General features: G+C 39.8%; 1 protein-coding gene across 1 annotated transcript; it reads right to left on the bottom strand.

Annotated features, from left to right (window-relative positions):
• Positions 1 to 1,122: 1,122 nt before the first annotated feature.
• On the bottom strand, positions 1,123 to 22,119 carry LOC124270700. The gene is made up of 14 exons (XM_046705734.1): positions 22,096 to 22,119; positions 21,782 to 21,859; positions 21,012 to 21,129; positions 20,719 to 20,827; positions 19,596 to 19,671; positions 18,829 to 18,912; positions 9,807 to 9,949; positions 9,016 to 9,053; positions 8,735 to 8,840; positions 7,560 to 7,724; positions 6,904 to 7,030; positions 5,193 to 5,315; positions 4,951 to 5,002; positions 1,123 to 4,665 (listed from the first exon to the last, which is right to left on the bottom strand). The coding sequence occupies exons 1-14, from the start codon at positions 22,117 to 22,119 to the stop codon at positions 3,353 to 3,355; spliced, it is 2,556 nt and encodes an 851-aa protein (XP_046561690.1). The 3' UTR covers positions 1,123 to 3,352.
• Positions 22,120 to 23,162: the final 1,043 nt, after the last annotated feature.

The raw sequence follows: 23,162 nt of genomic DNA, 5'->3' as shown, positions 1-23,162 counted from the left end.
TCGGCGTGACGAGCGAACGCTTTTACCACTAGGCTACCCCACCGCCCTCGTATATTGACGCAACAGTGACAACAAATATGACCAATGCAATTCCCAACTTTGATGTGCACCATATGTTTCTTTGTATTTTCAGCTGAACAACTGGCTTGCCTTTGCAGTCTTCAATGATAACCACATGCTCTTGATACAGTCGGAATCATAGAATGGAGTTTAGCAGATTCTCTACTATTTTAGCAGTTGTTCTACGTTTAGTGTAGAAATGGTTTTATCACAGTGACGTATATTTCATGCAGTTTTCACGCATTGTAACATGGCGCGTGGATGATACAGGTGTCTGGGACAGGTATGTTTATTATTAAAACTGAACCCATTACTGAATCACATAATCTTCTCCATTGGCGGATCCAGGGCTTCGAACTCCCTGAAACACCCGCACCCCATTTGACAGTTCCTGGATCCGCCTATGATCTGCTAAACGGTATCTTTACACTTTTTGTTTGGAAAAACAATTCCAAAAGTCGATAATCACTTGAGGATTTTGAAAGACTGAAAAATTCATTTCCAGAAGAAATTATTATTTGGAAAGCTTTTTGGCCAGATGGTTTCCTCTCATCCCAGTATTTAATCCTGAATAACTATTTAACCAAAACATATAACTGTTGGTATTGACATTTAATGTACTATATCTCTATTGAGCCCGAAGCTGTTTGTACTCATATTCATCTGTATGCTTGTATTCAACGTATTGGGAACAATGATAATATAAAATGATTATAACATACAACATGCTAGATATATGCATGTAATTACCGAACAACGATAAGGTACCCCATCAGTTCAAACTGACTTCATTATTTCACACACGTGTTCAGGTATCCTGAACCTAACCGATGCTATACTGTTGCTATATGTGTCCACCGATGCTAAATCTACAAGCGGATTCCTGCTGATTGGGGCTTAAAGAGTAAATGTGTTTTTAATGTGGGTGACACTCTAACAGATAACTGTAAATATCCGCCATATCCTACCTGGGGTATTACGCACAGTATAAGTTTGTTGACATGTTGATGCAGTTTATATCTTTTACTTGGTTATGCGAATGATATTGTCATAACAAAAATGAAGCTTTTATGAAAATGGTTTTATTAAAGGTGCACATTATACACATCACTCAGACATAGAGTAAAAAACAATGTTTAAGTATGTATGGTGTGATTGCTTACTTTGGCTATTACAGTCTGCGGTATTGACCCAATCTTCACACAAGTATATTATATAGGTTCAAGAAAATATTTCTTTTCATTTACCTCCTTCCATAAGTTTATGAAAACAGTTGATGAAATCCTAATTTTTATAAGTTTCTCAGTATAAAACCCTTTTCATATCCCGTATGTATTTTACAGGTAGTAGATATTATACGACAACGACAGAATACCAGTCTGGATTAACTAACCATATATATTCCATCCGGCGTAAAAAGCACTGATGACTCCAGGCAATCGCTGAAGTTTATGCGTCTTGACCGACCACTTGCGCTATTCGGTCTCTGTCACGATGTAACAGTATACGTTCCATCACCCCTGAAGAGCCTTTTGTTATGGGACAGAGGCTGAAAATACACCGTTGTCATGACGACACAAGGGAGGTAACTGTACCCCGAACTGTAAGTGCTGAAGTCAATGTTAATGCGCAAAGTATTGCATTCCTGATGTCAAGCATTAGATCATCTGGCCCAGATTCGTTTATTTACAGACCGCCGTCATATATTGCTGAATGTAGCGTACTACAACAAGCAAGCAAGCAATATACACATTCCAGAATTAATATTTGACATGTGAGGTTTCAATGTATTTAGAGCATTTACACATTACCTATGTGCGTGCGTATTTTACGGGGTATTATGTCATACGTTATTGTACATTTATATGTTTGGATACACTAAGATAAACTACATCATCTTTGCTTTAGTACCCAGCCAGTGTGACACTCGCTCAACGGTTATCAAACAAAGACCAGGTTCCATTCAGCAAAGTGTTCATTGGTCCACAATTACCGTATTTCTACAGTGTAACTTAACTTTAACACTGTTATTACGCCTCGAACGTTTTGGGAACCCAGCCTCGTTCACCAAGTGACCATCTCTGTCAGTATGCCAAAATCTTGTGAACAAGAATGGCGAAATACACGAGGTAAGGAAATACAACTCTTCCGTTTTGATGCGGACTATTTTGTAACTCATTGTGACAAAAGACCTTTACCGATCAAAACCAAAACTGTTTGACGTCTTGTGAAAAGGAGAGTCACAGAGCCAATGCAAATCATATTTTAACTTTAAATGACCTTAAAGTCATATGTGTGATCCTTTCGGCAGGATAACAGTTTCTCCTACAAGGACTGTAGCAACAAAACAAACATGTACCTCATAAATACTACCTATGTGACAAATTGTGGGAATGAGTTGGAGACAGAAGACTTGCCCGGATTTCAATAACGGATAACAAAAATACTCTTCATGTACAGAGATGAAACTATTGCAGATGGACTAAGTTAGAAAAAGGATGTGATTATATACAAAACAATCAAATTCCCGTCATTTGCTGCTAATGGGAAGATTACAAGCAGATATACGTGTAAATGCCTCTTGGATGTCTACAGATAAAGCAAAAAGACATGTATCTTCTTAATGATTACGTTTGGATATTATAGATAATTGGTCCGAATCTTAGCTGAGAAGATGCTTTAATTCTGTATAATAGTTCTCTATAGAGGAACAGTCCAACTTTTGAACACTTGGATAATTAGCAATGAGCATGGATAATGACAAAGAATATAAGTGGTATTTACGTGTGGCTCACTAATTTTGACCATTTTCCAATATCATAATTGTTTTAAGTGTGTTTCCAGTGTTACGCCGGACGCGAGTTGAGCCTACAGTTGATGCATCCGTATGAACAGTGCGTACTGAAAGGGAGATGTAATTGAATGTGGATTGAATTGACATAATATAGATCCATGAATGTTTTTAAGAAACACTTCTGACCGGAAATATACTAAAGATGGTAATACCTCAATTTCCCTGATTACGGTTTCCTATTGCATCTGTCAGATTACCGGATATTTAGAAAAAAGAAAGAAAGATTTAATCTGAAATCTATTGGTGGAATGGACACTGTCACTCATCCTACGCAATAGTTGCATTAATACCGTTAAGCCATCAGGCGCCAAAATGTTGATTTTTCGAGCCAACAAAACACTCTGCTTCCAACAGTATTTTTCCATCGAACAAACAGGTAACATTTTTCCACAACCCTGAAGAGGGTCTGGTTGGTGCTCCCACCCAACAAAGATATACTCATGTCCCAATAAAGATACCTGGCACAGGCCGAAGAACTCTGAAGGCATCACTATTTGTGTTCGATGTTGCAATCTCACGGATGGCATTTCTGGAAAGCCAAGATATGTTTCTATATCCACCATACCGACTGGACCATGGTGAAGATTGTCTCGCCTTTCTTTCCTGTCGGTTTATCTCCCTTTGTTTAGCTGTCCAGGAACTAGAACAGGAAACACAGAACGATCGACTTGCTCCTGGTCGACTGAGAGTGATAGTTGAAAATCCTGAGTCAGCTGACGTGGTACTGGACACCCTCACAACTTTACGTGATCGCCAACGAGGGCTCAGTCTTCCGTTGTTGTTGCTAAACCTGGAAATAACACCCCCGGGGATGGTGGATATTCTGGAAACTGGAGCAATACTTGCTGTATTTCTACGGCTAGATTCAATAGGAGGAACTGAACTTACTATAGCTTTGTCTTCATTGCTAGCGTTACCCTTGGCCCTAGCACCAATGCTGAAGAATCGTGAAAATCCACCAATTATAGGTGTAGGGTTGGAGGAACGGGAATATCCAGAGTTTGGGTCTGACTGCCACGAAAAGAAACCATTACCAGGGCTGTTCAGGACGGATGTGATGTATCCTGTGTCCTCAACCGGATGAACAGAAATTGGTTTGACTTTGGTTCTGTTATTATTGCTAACGCTTCTGTTGCCAAACATTCGAATAAACCAATTTCCACGTTTTGGGGTTGTTGTGGATCTGGTACTGGCGTCTCCTGTTACCACGACAACGGAAGAGTTTCTCTTTGTGTCGTGTGGGTAGGTTCTATATGAATTCCTTCCTCTGCTGGAACCACCAAACATATTTCGAAATCTTGAAAATATTCCTTGTATCATTCCCAATAGTCCGGGACCGATGTCGCTCGGTCCTCCCTTGTTAGGACTTGTGGTTAGACTTGAGACTGGATCTCTACCCGAAGGCACATCACTCGACAGACCATTATCACCAGACTCTGAATCTCCAGGCAACACAGAGTCCGAAGAATCCTTGGTGTTTGTGGAAGATTCAGGTGCAATAGTGTCATGCCAAGAGTTCTCCGCCCTGTCCTGGTGGTCGCTAGAGGGCGGTGATGACATGACCTCTTTGGTCGGTGTAGTGGTTGTAGTTGGTGTCGTTGGTGTTGTGTTTGACAGCATGGTGTGCAGTACTATGTCAGGTTTGACTCCGCAGGTAGCACAGCAGTAGCTTATTGTTCCCTTATCTGTGAGGAATGGACAGTCGGACACCTGACAGGCCTCCTCAGGGTCGTCCCCTTGCGGACAGTTTTCTGAAATTCAAATATATCTATGTTACTGTATTACCTTTCAACACCTTAAATGAAATTATAATTTTTATTGGCTTGATAGAATTCAATTTTTCCACATAAAGTGATTGCTGGAGATTGTATCAGAGGACATTTAGGCTAACATACAATAGAGTCTTCAGTTTTCAATATTTCAATTACCGACCACCTCTTAAATGGCTAACTGGCGCCTTTAACTAAACAGTGCGATAGACTATTCTCTGTTTTTCTCAGTTGAAAGGAAATACTATATTTATCGCTATGCATTACCGGGTGTTCTGGGTGCCTCCGGATCCACGACACATCTTCCTTTAATGCACCACTACAATGGAAACAAATGAAACACCGTATCAAAGTGCTACACATAGCCACATTCATTATCTAACTGTCTTTGCACTTGTGACATCTGACTGCCATTCATATTAAAGCATTTATGTTTCAGGGGCGCGTGTGGCCAAATCGCCTAAGGCGCTACAATTTGAGATGCGCACTACAGCGATGTTAAAACCAACCTTTCCATCTCCACACGTTGTCTTCTCCATTGGGAAGCTCTTCTGGAAGTAGCGTGGTCGTCCCGGGATGGCACAGTACATGGCCCTGCACATCGAGTCAAAGCCGCGGTCAAACTGGATCCCCTGCAATACAGACCACCCTGTCATACTGGATCCCCTGCAATACAGACCACCCTGTCATACAGAATCCCCAGCAATACAACCACCTTGTCATACAGAATCCCCAGCAATACAGACCGCCCTGTTATACTGAATCTTCTGCAATACAGACCACCCTGTCATACTGGATCGTGTGCAATACAGACCACCCTGTTATACTGAATCTTCTGCAATACACACCACCCTGTCATACTGGATCCCCTGCAATACAGACCACCCTGTCATACAGAATCCCCAGCAATACAGACCGCCCTGTTATACTGAATCTTCTGCAATACAGACCACCCTGTCATACTGGATCGTGTGCAATGCAGACCACCCTGTCATACTGGATCGAGTGCAATACAGACCATCCTATCATACTTGATCTTCAGCTATACAGACCACCCTGTCATACTGGATCGAGTGCAAGACAGACCGCCCTATCATACTTGATCTTCTGCTATACTGACCACCTGAGCAAAATACGCCACTTTGTCATACTTGATCCCATCAGTACAGAGAATCGTGTCATACTGAATCCCTGAATTACCCACCACCCTGTTATACTGGTTCACCAGCAGTACACACCTCCTTGTCAATCAGGACCACCTGCACTACACACGATGCGTGCTGGAAAGCTTACTTACAGAAGGCATGCAAGATCCACTGCGGTAGTGACCACCCTGTCATACTGGACCCCTTCGATACACTGACGGCATGGTCATGTCATTATGCCTGATACTGTGTGGTATTGATCCCTGGTCTTTAATCAACTGCATATATCTATCTTAACATTCCCGAGCTTTCAATCCCCTTAAACCTAAGTTGAAATACTCCTAACGATCTAAACGAAATGTAGGCAAATGTTTCACATTTTGGTGAACACCTTTATGCAATCACAATGTCAGTTTTGATCCGTGTGTTCTCGCTATACAGAAGTGCCCTTTTAAGGATACCAACCAACAAACATGACAAGGTGCGTGACACTGAACACGACAGAAAGTGTCAGTTGAGAATGACACAGATATGTCAAATCTACTTCTGACGTATTTCTGGCATTGTCACTTGTAGGGCTAATACACGCCTAGGGTCTTTGGTCTTCCACCTCACATGTTCGGGTCTCTAGCCAGGTCACTTGTACAAGAAGAGCAAAACACGGTGAAGATGAGGATACCGATAGGACCGTGAATCCCAATAAGGATATATATAAAAAAATATATATATCGCACACTATTGACATATATATATGTCCATAGTGTTGGAATTAAAGAATTTTCACTAAACGTATATCGATTCATGTTAACAGACTTCGAAATATACGGTGTTGAATGTTGGTTGTTATTGTGTGATGAATTTAATAGCTGATCGTTTCTGTAGTTTCTGTCAGGTTAATATAAGTTAAAACACGGCAAATCCCAGAGATAACGTGTATTAACGTCTCACTCACGCACTCATTCCGACATCTCTTCGGGAATAAATGAGAGCCACAACGAGGACGACAGTTTCCTTGATACATCCGAGACACAAAAAATGCGTGGTTGTGTTTGGAGACATTTGTGAGGTTACTCACCCTGCCAAAATAGGATTGATTGCCGAGTGCTAGTTTACACTGTATGTCGCTAGAGTACACCTGGCCTGGAACCAGTTTAGTGGTGACTGGGGACACCGTCTTTCCGGTCTCCCTGGCACAGTATACCCTGAAATGTTAAGTCGTTCCAGAGACGGGTATATCAATGTATTCATACCATGTTTAAAAGGTGGTATATTTGGCACTATGTTCCATCGGTTATATTAACAGTCACCAGCTAATGCAGACACAGTTCATCTACATGCGTACACTGCCGGAACACAAACTGTGCCTTGGTGCTTTATATCAAAACGAATGTTAATTTTTATACGGTGAATTTTTACGCCCGGTGATTCTTGTGCATTCGTACTGCATATTCTCACTGATATCAAGATAAAATATGTGAAATTTTCGAAGACTGCCCACGTACAATGAATGATAAATAGTGATGCTATTTGAATATGAATATTACCCCATATGAATGGATCTCTAACATTCCGATATACAGCGAACCGTAGTAACTATATACTTCTCCTCTAATAAAACTGATCGATTGATAAAATGGTTCATACATACTCGTAACTTTAGAGTAACATCGTGATGTGCTAGTAACAACATTGTGACCATACGATCCTCAACAGGTGATTTTGATGTCTCACCTTGCCAGGTAGTTTCTGAATGCAGCCACGGAGCATGAGGAAAACTCCCACGGTCGTGATGCCGTTGCGTTGTTGGTGGGGTTGAAGAGTTTATTGGACATGATGTAGTTGTCAGCGGCGGGGCAACCCCCGGCCATTAAAGTCCCATCATGCACCGCGGACAGACTGAAGGAAGAACATTAGTGCAATGGTTCGTTAACAGTAATAACGTCATCCATGCCCGAGTTAATCAACAGTGGTGTCAATAGGTGCCTGGTTCATCAGTAATACTGACCACTCAGAACTAACCTAGTAAAACCTTCACCAAGGCTACAATGTACACCTGCAACCTCCCTCCCTCCCCACACACACCCTGTTCCGTGGTACATGTGGTACATGTGGAGCTGTACCTCCCTTCCCCTACCCAACCTCGTGCTCTAGTACATGTGCAACTGTACCCACCTGTGCTGTAGTACACAGTACATGTGCAACTGTACCCACCTGTGCTCCAGTACATGTGCTGCTGTACCCACCTGTGCCCCAGTTCATGAGCTGTGCCCCAGTTCATGTGTACCCACCTGTGTCCCAGTTCGTGTACCCATGTGCTGCTGTGTTGTGCCCAGTGCATGTGCTGCAGTTCATAGTGCATGTGCTGCTGTACCCACCTGTGTCCCAGTTCATGTGCTGCTGTACCCACCTGTGCCCCAGTTCATGTGCTGCTGTACCCACCTGTGTCCCAGTTCGTGTGCTGCTGTACCCACCTGTGTCCCAGTTCATGTGCTGCTGTACCCACCTGTGTCCCAGTTCATGTGCTGCTGTACCCACCTGTGTCCCAGTTCGTGTGCTGCTGTACCCACCTGTGCCCCAGTTCATGTGTGCTACTGTACCCCCTGTGCCCCAGTTCATGTGCTGCTGTACCCCTGTGTCCAGTTCGTGTGCTGCTGTACCCACCTGTGTCCCAGTTCATGTGTGCTGCTGTACCCACCTGCCCCAGCTGTAGCCACCTGTGCCCCAGTTCATGTGCTGCTGTACCCACCTGTGTCCCAGTTCGTGTGCTGCTGTACCCACCTGTGCCCCAGTTCATGTGCTGCTGTACCCACCTGTGTCCCAGTTCATGTGCTGCTGTACCCACCTGTGTCCCAGTTCATGTGCTGCTGTACCCACCTGTGTCCCAGTTCATGTGCTGCTGTACCCACCTGTGTCCCAGTTCGTGTGCTGCTGTAGCCCCGACACTGGCCGAGTAGTCCTGCTCTATTATAGACACAGACGCCGAGGTGCACATTGCAGCTAAGGTAGCCAGACCTAACAACAAAGAACGGCTGATTAATTGTCCACGAAGTGCATTATACACATGTGTATAAGACAAGTTTGTATATGTCAGGATGTATGCCGTTATGTAAATAGTGATATGTTGTCTATAACAGACGTTCATTCTATGTGTGCTGTAGAATCTATCTGGCACTGCTGGTGACAGTACCTGCTACGATCTTGGAACCGCTGCTGGTCAGGTCGTACCTGAAACAAGGGATGGAGTGCTGTGTGAGTATGTCAGTGTGTAGAGTTTATCAATATATCACGTTGAGGGGTACCATGGAGTACATTGCATACAAAGGGGAGTCTATCTTTCAGCGTTACCCTTTGTTTCTCCCATACGCAATGTAACATCCATACGCAATGTAACTCTTATAGAAATCTTTGCTCGACGCGCTGGCGTATAATCACCCGGATTAATGGATTTGAACTCGATTTAACATTTATTATCTCCCTTATAAGCATACAACCAAACAGCATGTGGCTCAAGGTTAACCGTCACATGACTTTCCCACCCTGCCGGGTACCCATTCACTGTTGGGTACAATCAAAGTCAGTTTCCCATGGAGACACCACATGTGCACCATGCGCATCAGTGTGGGACAGGACGGAATTCACATGTATACCTTTTATATTTCCATTCCAGTATTCAAACTCAGCTCTTATTTGAAACGAAAGTATGTATCAACGTTAACACATTCCAGTCGCTACCGCATAAAATGGTCCCTGGATCATAGAACTAATCACTGTGACAATCTTCCAGTTAGATCAATTCCAACGTGAGCAGTTGATTCAATAACGACAAACAATTAGAGAGACATCGGTCATCTGACCTCTGCTCGTCTCGTGTTATTGGCCTGGGGACAAGATCACCTCGGTATCATTGGTGATATGGACACTGATACACACAGGGCCGCTGGCAAATGTATGTGGATCAAGATAAAGAGAAACGCTTACCCAGAAAACAACATCCAGTGATCACTCGGTGGCAGATTGTCCTGATACTGAAGCCAGTCTTTGAAGGACCTCAGGGCAGGCTTGACCTCCACGGTACCCAACTGAGTTGCCTCGTTTTCTGTCCAGTAGGATTTCTCTGGTGTCTGAAGATAACATTTTCATTTTTATATGTTTATTCATTTTCATTTATGTAAAGAGGGAAATTTACTGACATCAACATCTGTAGTATGAGTAACAACGATCATAATTAGTATCTGCACAGATCTGGTGGTTGACGCGTCCATGAAAAACAAAATAGCCTGCTCTTTGTACAATGCTTAAAGTTCAGCACAACATCAATTATTTCGATTACGCAGTCTGGAATGTGGTATTTCGTCGTATATGTAATGGTAAAGGGAATATCAGTAGGAAACTATACATTACTGGCCCCTTGTACTCTTCCGGGTTATCATACCATTTCAGACTGTTGTTTGAAACACTGAAACATGTGTGTAACACAGACACTAGACGGGGTATCATCATAGTGTTGGATTGCACGCGGGACCGACGCATCCCTTTAGTTAAGTCAGTATAACTTGCATTATTTCACTGGACAGGGGATATTCCTTGTAAGGGGAGACAACTTTCTGTTTTATGTATATATATTTTTAAACAATAATAAGAAACGTTTGAATATGCGCAGTGACCATTCATAATATATGGCTAGGGGATGATGGTGACTTTAAGGGGGGGCACCTATTAGAACTGGGTAGGTGGGGGCATCAAGTTTGTATACATGCACTAGGGGTAGGGGTGGTGTCATTGATTTTATACATGACATGGAGGGTGTTCACTTACCATCATCACCCCCACAACCCCACCCCACCCCCGCCTGAAACACAGTTTGCAATATTAGATGATTCCATTACATACATAATTTCAATATTGTGTAGGTCGGTAAAAAAGGACATATACAAACATAATAAAAAGACAAAACAATAAGGATCATGTTATAAGTATGGAAGAAAGTGACATTTTAGGATATTGAGGTATTACAGCCACGTTATATATGATTGATACGGAAATATTTTATTCCCATGTCAATGGCCCCTAGAGTGGGTGCAATAAAAGGGTGCCACCGCGTCTGCAGGGTTAACACATGCCCATAAATAACATTCCATATAATATGACACACATATGGATTATTGCCCTTTAAGGTAATGTTAGAGTTGTCCTAATTTCTAGTACTGTGTAATCAGGCGATCACCGTGCTGCGTGTACATTGACAGGCCAACAGTGGAAGGGACATAACTCCACATTACGGTGAGAGCATGTCCCAGTTACGATAAATGCCCATAGTAGAGTGAGTGAGTGAGTTTATTTTTACGCCGCTTTTAGCACTATTCCAGCAATATCACGGCGGGGGACACCAGAAATGGGCTTCACGCATTGTGCCCATGTGGGGAATCGAACACGGGTCTTCGGCGTGACGAGCGAACGCTTTAACCACTATAGTCCGTCAATTTAACTTTTGGCACCCTGTTTTTCACAATTTACAAAAAACTCCTGAATATTTTAAAACATTACTCTGTTCATATGGCAATTGTATCCCGTGACCTATCACGATATCGAGTGTATTCATTTCAAAACGGTTATTAAAGAGTTTGCCTTTAAACCTATCATGTAATAATTGTAAAACTGTGGAGAGTTTTACGAGGGGTTAACGCACGTGATGGAAAAGCCAACAACATTGTAAAATGTGTGTCAGCGTGAAATGTACATGCACGCGTATTTACATTAGCACGCTTAAGTGATGTCAAAGATCGTCAGCAAAAGGTTGAAGAGTAGTAGTGAAAACGATGTTGCCCAAAGATGCCCGGCAAATCATCAAAAGAGTTCACAACTTTTTCAAGCGCGAGGCAAAGCGAAAAAAACTCTTATCTCAGTTGAGTGTTTCACCAAAAGAACATTTAATGCCACCAAGATCTGCAAAAGAACTTTGCAAAGAGTTATCTCCCATGGCACTATTTCAGAGCCTGAGGATGACATGGCAGTTAACTCGGGGGCCGTCTCAAAACATGCAAAGAAAAGAAAGCTTGATTAATTCGATAGAAGGGTTGTAAGGGACCTCATACGTCTGTTACACCGATCCAATGAGTCCATATCATCAAGTAAATTGAAGAATAAAAAAATCTACTTGTTTAAAATGGATTTGTGATGATTATACAGTCCCTGTAGATTTGCTTGCAGGCGTAACAATGTAAATGAGATGCACGTGTGTCACACCATGTTGTTGGCTGTTCCATCATATCATTTTACTCCCCTGTATAACTACTTCTATTTTATATGATGGCTTCTTAAGAAGAAGCTTTAATAATTGACATAAAATTATGAAATTTTAACCTTAGATAGGTCATAAGATATAAAGAGCGTATGAACAAAAACATTTTGAAGGCATTTTTGGTTAAAAGGTAAATTGTGTAAAACAGGGTGCCAATAGTTCAGTTGACGGACTATAGGTTACCCCACCGTCCTCCCAGGGTAGAGGCAAGGCTCATTATCTATAAGGGATGGAAAGTTAAGAGCATAACCACCCGCTTAAAACATATCCCCAATTTTACACAAAACATTCTCTTGTAAAAATCATTTGGAAAACTATACCAGAACGCATTGCGACGAATTTCGCGAGTCTGTAGCTGTAACACCAAACACCAAGTTGGCGTTTACAATCCAAGCACCAAGTTGGCGTTTACAATCCAAGCACCAAGTTGGCGTTTACAATCCAAGGTACATGGCTCTTCATAACTAAGTAAGGTCATGAACTAGTATTTCATCAAACGCTTCCACTAAATACGAAGTCATAAATAATATTGAGACCTGAACAATGATATATATGTTTACATATATTTTTAGTGGGCACAGATTAATCTAGTTGCTTTAAAAATGCGTCAGAGAACATAATGTCTGTTAGACTGACTGACTGAGTTTGGTTTTAAGCCGCTTTTAGCAATATTCCAGCAACATCACGGCGGTATGTTTGTTCGAGTTATATGTACTTGATGACAGCGGCGGTAGCCAAGCTTGACCAGTTTTCATCAATAGAGAGTACCCTTGTACTTTGATGTGTATGTAAATATGCTGTTCAGTTAACAATGCGTATTTTGCAGTCTGTAAGCACGGACAGTGTTTGTAAATACAAGCCTGCTGTTATGGACATACCACACATCCATCCTCGTCAGGCTCAGAACATTTCAAACACCACCGGATACTGATTATAGACCATTTGGCTTTTCCTGACAATGGACCTGGATATTCTGTGGCATGGTGAGACGGAATTGATCTTTTTATTGAAAGCGAATATAATGTTTATTTGACAGCTGAAAATTATTTACAAATACTAATTAAGGCGGCTGGTACCACCCTCAAAGTATGAGAGGGAAGAGTCTATCGGCGTAACGAGCCCAGGCTTTTACTTCACGGTTTATTCAACGCAATGTCCGGTGCACAACTACGGTTGCAGTACAAATTACGACTAGATGAATTCAGTGAGTTTGTCGTTAATATTAAGATAAGTTACCCTTTGTTTCTCCCATATGCAATGTAACATCAATACCCAATAAGACGGAATAGATTTTTTTTATATTGGAAGCGCACCCACGAGTATATGTTTTGTTTGACAGTTCGACTTGTGCCATCCTCAAAGTATGAGAGGGAGGAAGAATGTCAACGCTCAGTTCAGAATCTAAATTTGTTAAATATTGTTAAATGCAATTGAGCTGCTTTAATTGGTCAAAACGCATAACTTATGTATTATATATAAGCAGTTTTTATAACTTGTTATGCAAGAACATGGAAGAACATACATATTGTTTTCAGTGGGATACATTAGCAGCTTGTGTTCTGTAACCAAACACCTGCGCGGTAAACACACCTCCATTCACGCCAACCGGCGACCATCGTATACTCCATAAACCCAGTTTCGATACCGCTATAAAAGACACCTCCTAAACTACATACATGTGTCAAGGCTTAGCTAAATTTACATAAGGTCATATCCGATCTCCACTATTCAGGACATACGAGATGTTGCAGCGTCAGCATAAAAGTAGTCAATTAAACTTGAAGCATATTAAATAATGTGTCTTGATTTTTTAATTTGATGGATCATTTTCTGTAATTAGGACGTAAAATTTGAAGAGTCATAGTTGATGAATTTTTAGGTGATATCTTGAAGTGAAACTCATACCGCGCAGACAGGGGACTCCTTTTGATGTGAAACTGTGTCATCCTTCCGTGTGTTAATTGTATTCACATGATAAAATGTACGTTAAAAACTTATTAAATGTTCTGAATGTTTTTTCCACCAGGTTCGAGCCCAGGAAAAAAAATACATTGCATAATATGGGCTACCGATACAGTTTTTGACTTTAGTAAAAGAGTGAGTTGAGTGGGTGAGTATGATTTTATGCCGCTTTTAGCAATATTCCAGCAATATCACGGAGGGGGACACCATAAATAGGCTTCACACATTGTACCCTGTATTTGACTTTAATATATGTAGAATTAATTAATATGATTTATATCCAAACTGGAATTTAATAGATCAAAGATATGGTCTGTATTTGTCAACCTATGTTCCCAACGATTTCATATATCGTCATTATTCAAGACACTTTCTGTAAGTAATTAATGGGTATTAGTTTTATTATCTGTTACTTATCTTATTGCCTAATGAACTGAACCTGTGAATAAAAGATAATAATACCTCTGTAACACACATTGAGCAGCTTGTTGTCACTGAATATTTTATCAACAGAACAATTGCATTTTAGGTTATCATAGTGAAGCAAGGATAGCCGGCTACAGTAACTCATGTACAGTGCAATGTTTGGTCATAAACGGCTTTTACATCAAACCATTACACATTTATTTCACTTATTAATGTATATATAATATATAATCTTTATTCCGGTACTGAAAGGGCCTCAGGTCTCTAGTACACTATATACATTTACTTTATACACGTTCATGGAACAATATGTTTTCTATGTACAAATGCGTAGAAAATATACATAGACAGGATTTCGATTTCTTGAACTGTTTAGCAGTAATGAAAACTTAAGCCTATTTGGATGGAAATAATGTTTTTCTCTTATATATTTGCTTAGAAGATTATTGTAGTTAGGGCATACAAGAATAAAGTTATACTCGTCTTCAATTGCATTTGTATTACATAATTGACAAGTTCTGTGTTCTCTATTCGTATTTACATATCTACCTTTCACAATTAAAAGTTCATGAGATGAGCATCGGAATCGTGCTAAACTTACTCTATACTATTTTACATTTAGACATGATAGATAGAATTCGCTATGGATATTGTTTTTAAACATTAGGTATTGTCACATTTGCTTGAAATAGATAATTTATCTTCCCAGGTTTGAAAATACATATCATTTAGTCTTTGAGTAAATGATTTCATGAATTCCGGATATATTCCAATTCCTTGGTTATGCCAAAGATCTCCAAATCCAGTAGAAAATAATAATTGTTTTATATCAGTCGCCCAGTTTTTGTGTCCGTTTCTATCATATAAAAGCATCATATTATAACATTTCTTTGGTAAGCGATAGGTTGGCATGTGTAATAACTTTATCCAATACCGAATTACTTTACAATAAGAGTAATATATAAATGAAACCTGCCACATTCTCCATAAAGCATGATATTTGAAGTGTTTTGTTTAACACCCAAAAACTTTTCACAGGCATACAAATGTACCATTTCTAATTTTCCAAATATATTTAATCCCAAAATTTCTGCGCCATATAAAAGAATAGGATATATTTTTACATCAAATATTTTGAAAAATGAATTCATACTGAGATCACCAAGAATATGTATTTGTCTTAGGATTCCTAGAAGTACTTTCTGTGCCTGCACTGATGCATAGTTTGCATGCAATGACCATGATAAATGATAAGTGAAGTATAGACCAAGATATTTGTAAGAATTTGTAGTTTCAAGTTTGCAATTTTTATAATACCATTTTTCATTTTTTCCTAGTTTTCCACCATTTTTAAATACCACTACTTTTTTTTCTCCAAATTAACTGTCAGCTTTGATTGCTCACAAAAGTTTTCCAGTTCATACATTTGCCTAATTTGCTCCAAATTAACTGTCAGCTTTGACTGCTTACAAAAGTTTTCCAGTTCATATATTTGCCTCTGCAGGCCGATAATAGTATTTGATATTAAGACAATGTCATCAGCAAAGAGCAACAGAAATAGTTGGAAGATATCCGGATGTAGTTGTACACCATGTGTACAATTATTTTCGATCTGCGTGGCCAATTCATTGATGAAAAAAGAAAATAAGAAGGGGCTCAATACACAGCCTTGTCTGACTCATATGTAAATGTCAAAGGTTTCTGATACTACATTATTTTTTCTGACACAAGCTTTAACATTCTCATATATTTGTCTTAAGAGATTATTCATTTTAGGGCTTAGCCCACTTGTGTTTAGAATGTTCCATAATTTATTTATTTCCACAGAGTCAAATGCTTTTGCAAAGTCAACAAATAACACATAAAATTTTCCCCTTTAATATTAAGGTATCTCTGGACGATACTTTGAAGAATATACATATTATCAATGGTTGTGTAGCATTGTCTAAAACCTGCCTGGCATTCAGTTAACTTATCCATTGTTTCCCCCCTAAATACTAACCTCTTATTGATAACTGAAGTGAAAATGCCGAGAAGTGTTATCCCTCTGTAATTATTAACTTTGTTTAAGTCGCCAGTTTTGTGCAAAGGAACTATTATTCCCTTAAAGTTACCCTTTTCAAGTATCAGGTTGAATAATAAATCTAAGTATGGAGTTAAAAGGTCAGCCGAATATTTAAACAGTTCAGGTATCATATTGTCTATTCCTGGGGATATGTTAAGCTTATGATTCTGGATGCTGTCTAATATTTCTTCTCTAGTTATAGGCGAGTCTAGTATCTGTTCTGTGAGTTTACTATTTACATCAGAGTTATCTTATTAATGAAAGATGTTGTTTCTTCATTGCAACAAGTATATATTTTGAAAAAGAAACTCACATGAAGAATGAATATGTCCACATATTCATACTGATAAGTAATAACGGTCTCTTTGTGACAAATCCAAATTTACAAGAATTTAAGAATACATTTGTTTTAAATACCCTTCGACAAATTGGTCTCTTTGTTATTTATAAATATTATGTACATTGTTTACAATTATTGATATCTCTTTGAAAGGGAAATGCAAGTGATAAATAACTCGATGTACTATTATCTGAACACGATCTCTGTATGCTTGTCTTAAACAATGTAAAATTGTCTTCACACAGAATCTAATGATCTTTACACGTTAAATGATTATATTAACACATTATAATTATTTGACTGCATGAACGCGAAAAATATACAGTACATCCGGAAAATGGTTAAGCACCCTAACTATGTTGACCGCTAGAAGAACTATGTTCTAATCCAACTTGCACGTGTCGACATTGTATCTGCAGGTTCTACAATGTTCAATCAGTTTCTACTACTATGGTACGAAGGAGAATATGAGATGGCCGCGGGTGGGGGTAGGGCGCACATTATTGATATGCGTAACTCCGGTATGTCAGGAAGGTAATGTTCACTACATAGCTGTCAGTCGTTTGTTCAGAAAATACAGGAAAATCAAAGAGGTGAAGGATCGCCTGCGTTCTCAGGTTTGGTACATCTCAATCATTTGACAGGCATTTAGAGAGTAACATGGTTTGCTGCAAGTTCTGACGCTGTTTAGCAGAGTTCATTTGGGGTACTGCAGAAATCTGCAGTGTTGGGGAAGGGATCTTTACATTCTCCGAAATTCTTTGTGAGTTCACTTCCTGGGATGTGCTCACCCAGGGTGTCGTCAGATAGTGAAAACAGAGCACTACTGAGGCTCACTCGACGACAGACATTCACCACAAGCACTAATTCTGAAGCACCACTGGTTACAATTTCGCCGGGTCTGTACGAGAATTCGAAAAGTCCTAAGGATCACCTCAGGAGAGCCGGGTACAACTCTAAAAGGGTCATCGAGCGTCCGCTACTGAGCGATCACGTTCAGCTTGGTGGCATGGGAACGTTGGAAACTGAGGACTCGGCGAAGAATACACTGGTCTAATGAAAGCCGATTCCTTCTTTATGTAACTGATGGGCGTTTGAGAGTCAACCAACTGTTGCCTTCGGTGGAGATTCCGTCTTGGTGTGGGGATGTGTCTCTCATAACTGTAAACTTGACTGGGAGACAATACACTGGAATTTGACGGGTGACTAAATCCACGAGGTACTGTATCCAGTTGTTAATGCCCATTTTGATGATTATCCTATTGCTGTAAGACCTATATTTGTGGATGACAACGCTAGGCCTCATCGTTCTCGTGCAATGACAGCTTTCATTCATTTATGCAGTGACTAAAGTCCATAAGTCCAGACCTTACACATAGGGGACCTTATCGGGCGGATACGGCGTATGGTACAGACAGTTATCCAAGCACACGGAGGGTACACTAGATATTGAATTATTGTACAACGATCCCGGGGTACAAATAACACGTTTTTGTCTCATCAGACTCTTGCCATGTTGCCTGGAACTCTATCCAGCTTCACACTTGTAACATGTGTCATTTTGAGCCAAAACAGATGATTTGTGTATTGTACAATATCCAAAATATCCAACAACAAATATGTTGAAGGAAAATGTCCTCTTTTGTTTTCGTGTAATGAAGACATGATCTTACAGAACAACATGCAGTTGTACCAACGTACTGAGCTTGCACATAACTAATGTTAGCCGATTCGTACAAATGTGTAAACATTATCGGGGGTGTTTAACCCTTTTCCAGGTGTACATAACACGATAACTATTTGTCTTTCAACGATGTGTGGATTATCTTAACACGGTGTGTTGATTATTTTGATACGACATATGATTGTCTTCTGCCTTTCCACAATGTATTGACAATGTATTACTTACGTCCAGAATCAGCAGGCCGGTGACAAGTATGTTAATCTTTATGCGTGGATCTACATCCGTCACGCTGGCATATCTCATAGATATCTGTAGAAAAAAAATCAAAGGTACAAATTACGAGCAATCAAAGCCACTCGAGCAGATCATGGATAAGACAGATTACCCAACAAAACGCTGCCCTAATGCCACATACAAGCTCCACAAGAATATCACATAAATCGAGTTTACGATCAGTAATCAGGGACAGATCTATTTCTATAAATCAAGTAGATTTACGAGACATGACGGATTGCAACAGTAATGAATTGACAGATTGCAAAAAGAAAATAACGCAGGTGTTGCTGTAGAGACAGAATGTGTTTCACTTCTACATCCTTATAGTGAAAAGTCCTGATTTATGGCAGTGATTTCTGTTATGGTCATAAAGTACAACATGCTATGAAGTGATCGAGGGTTAAAGGTTGCCATCACAGATTATTGTCTGTTCAATAATCTTCATCACTATTTTCGTCTTATGCTCAGGGGAATCTCTTCGCTCAGGTGTCTCATTCCCCGACTGAGTCACACGCAGAAGTGACTAAAAAGGATCCTAATCTAACAGTCTGCCTGACTCTGCATGATCATCCGGACCCTTTTTGTTGCATTTATTTTTATTTAAATAATAACGATATTAATGATGATGACGAGATGATGATGACGATGATGGTGGTGGTGGTGGTGATGATGATGGTGGTGATGGTCTGACATTTCCAATTCTAGCTGCCACTCACCGACTGTGCAATGAATGCATAATATAATCTCATCTCACTGTGGGCAAGAGTACGGTTGTGGAAGTGATTCTCCCAACTGCAATGTATCAATGATGATAAGAAGGTGAACAGTATACAATTATAGACTGGTGATGAGGTAAATACCTGTTTTATAGACCCGCGAAAAGCAATATTGACCTCAGACTTCGTCCTCGGTCCATAAAAACAGGTACTGACCGAATTATGTTTTATTATGTAATTACCGAAATAAAGCTTCTAAAATCAAAACATTTCCATTTAGTCAAGAAAAGTAATTTTATTTCATTACAAACCAATAACGTTATGTCAACAATACTGTGACATGTAAACAATAGAATGACGTCATAGCTTGACGTCATAGTAACTCAGGTCAATATGACGTTTGGTCGGACCTGGGTTGGAGTCAATATGCTTTTCTGCCGACGGTCACGTGACCGCCTCTAGACCAATCAGGTAACCGGAAATATATGCTTGCATAATAAATTATATACATGTAATACTCTGAACAGAAAAATGGGATATCAACACATATAAACATTATGAACGGTCCTCAGAGGTACGGTTATTTATGTAAAATTACTCCCAGACACGACGCAATGAAACTTTATGCTTTCTCTGTGCATGTCCTCAAACAACACAAGTCCAGAGGCGATTAAGAACAAATACAGGCTTTAAGAAATGGAGACAAAACAGCCAATCAAATCGCTGCTCACTTGCGCAAGACAAGTGAGTTTTCTGGGACATGAACAGCTAATCGGCCAATCACTGCAAGAGTGGACAAGAGGCCTTCGCATTGTCAATCTGGCATTAATTCAGACCCTGTCATAAACCAATGGTTATATCAAATGCGACGACACGGCCCATTCTGTAATCAGCCTTTTTTCTGCTAGTGAGTGAGTGAGTTTAGTTTTACGCCGCACTCAGCAATATTCCCGCTATATGTCGTTTTTTTTTGTTGCGAATACACACTTCTGTTTTGAGAAAATAGTAATGTGAAATCAAGGTTATAACTTTTTGTCAAAAGAAATAGTTTCAATGAAAGCTAAATGACAAATGATGCCATTAATATATACTAAGATGGACACGAATAATGAGGATAACGTGCCTGGAGTAGTCTTTATAGTCTGCACAGAACAGGATCTCGATGGTATATTCGTCAACACTGCTACGTCTCACTCGTGCTGTTGTCGTGTGTGGAGGTCTCGCGATGGTTTCTAGAACAGACATGCACATTTAAGTTGAAAGTAAAGTTTAGGATGTAAGAAACCTCGATAGACAGTCGTTACATGTATTTAAGATATTCCAGTTCTTTCACATATCCGGATTGACATATATGTTGACATATACACAGATGTATTTAAAACATTCTTGATGATATTTTGAAACGTAAAAACATACCGGAGTTGATCACAAAGTCGTTCCCATAATTCACCTCGGCAATTTGATGTACGGCATATTTGGGGCCACCGATATGGCTGATGTGCACCTGCCCCGAGGTATCGTAGTATGTCCCTTCCTGCAATACAAGTGGAACACGTTTCCTCTTTGTCATAGACACAAATGCATATAACCCTGGACGATAGTTCCGTTTTGTAATCAAAGAAACAACAAGGACTTTCTCCGACATATTCATTAGTAGATGAATATTTCTCAAAGAAATGTATGTTTGCTGTTTGGCGATACACTCAACAAAATTCAAGCTACTTGTCCGCGGTCTGTAAATAACTAAACCTGGGCAATCCAGTGATTGACATCATGAGCATCGAGCAAGTCAGCGAGCATGACCACCCAATTCCCAAATTTACTTTATACTGGCATACTCTTTGTTGCATTGCATCTATATCGTGTCTATAGTAACGTAGAATCGAACTCGGCAGGTCTGGTTTTAAGTGTGGTTATATTGGACAGTTTGGGAGTGAAATCTTTTTCGTGCAGTACATGTGTCCATACCTTCCGTTCTTATGGCAGTGATTACAAATCCTTGTATAGAACTTCTTTACACATCTAATGCAATGGGAATCATGGTATTGCCATTGGCAATATTACATAGTGAAGGTGTTAAACACGTATACATGTATAAGTATGAAATAGTCGTAAGATTAGTGACATGGCAGCGTGGGGTAACTAATCAGTTTTCAGTGAAGAGACAGTCATGGTGTTGAACTTACCAATGTGAAGTTTCCATTGCGGTGTTTCCTGACCATGACGGAGGCTCCCAACACCTTGTCCAGATAGGACGCTGCAGTCTGGGGGGAAACAAGATGATTAGTACAGGAAAGACAAGATAATAACTTCAGATAATAAGTGAGTGAGTGAGGTAGGTTTTACGCTTAGGCTTCTAATAGTTTGTCAGTGATAGCCTGACAGTTTCGTTGATGTTTACCTCATCGGTAATGAAGGATATCTATCAATATTGAACAAACTGTATGGATAACAACTTCTTTATTTCTTGAGTGCGACGTTTCGATACAGATTCTTGTACCGTTGTCAAGCAGGAATGATACATGAAGAGGATGTGAAGTATATATAGTGCATGTAACCAAGGAAACAACACAATTAACATAATTGGGTAGGCAGTAAGCTGATGAAGAAGACAAGGGGAAGGGCGTGGAAGCAAGAGATGTACAAAAAGGAGCAGTTTTATAAAGATGTATATACATGTATTCACCATATCTATGTATTCACTACCTCTATGTATTCACTACCTCTATGTATTCACTACCTCTACTATATCTATGTGTCTATGTATCCACAACCCACATCTATCAACTACCCCTATATCTTCACTACCCCATGTATTCACTACTTCTACGTATTCACTGCCTTTATGTATTCACTACATCTATGTATTCACTATATATATGTATTCACTAAATATATGTATTCACTATATATATGTATTCACTCCCTCTACTATATCTATCTACGTGTCTATGTATCCACAACCCACATCTATCAACTACCCCTATATCTTCACTACCACCATGTATTCACTACCTCTATGTATCCACTACCTCTATCTATCAACTACCCCATTACCTTCGCTTCCTCTATGTATGCACTATATCTATGTATTCACTACCTCTACGTATTCACTGCCTCTATGTATCCACTTCCTATATGTATTCACTACCTCTACGTATTCACTGCCTCTATGTATTCACTACCTCTATGTATTCACTATCTCTATGTATTCACTACCTATATGTATTCACTGCCTCTATGTATTCACTACCTCTATGTATCCACTATCTCTATGTATTCACTGCCTCTATGAATTCACTACATGTATGTATTCAGTATCTCTGTGTATTCACTACCTCTATGTATTCACTATCTCTATGTATTTACTACCTCTATGTTTTCACTACATCTATGTATTCACTACCTCTATGTATTCACTACCTCTATGTATTCACTTTTTTAAAGATATTGTTTAATAGTATTTTTAACACAGGTGTTTTTCCCATGGCTTGGACGAAAACAATAGTTATTCCTTTACATAAAAAGGGTGATCGCAAAAACCCAGATAATTACAGGGGGATTTCT

This window comes from Haliotis rubra, unplaced genomic scaffold, assembly GCF_003918875.1.
Source record: "Haliotis rubra isolate DU_JTF1 unplaced genomic scaffold, ASM391887v1 Scf154, whole genome shotgun sequence".
NCBI classification, from domain to species: domain Eukaryota; kingdom Metazoa; phylum Mollusca; class Gastropoda; order Lepetellida; family Haliotidae; genus Haliotis; species Haliotis rubra.
The sequence above is the reverse complement of the archived record's forward strand: the minus strand, read 5'-3'. Positions and strand labels throughout refer to the sequence as shown.

Coding starts and splice junctions, on each gene's coding strand:
- LOC124270700 (XM_046705734.1), bottom strand. CDS start 22,119: ATGTATCATTCCTGCTTGACAACG. Junction 20,828..21,011: donor CGACTTTGTGATCAACTCCG/GTATGTTTTTAC, acceptor TGTCTGTTCTAG/AAACCATCGCGAGACCTCCA. Junction 7,725..8,734: donor GCACACGAACTGGGACACAG/GTGGGTACAGCA, acceptor TTCTTCCTTCAG/TCTGTCCGCGGTGCATGATG.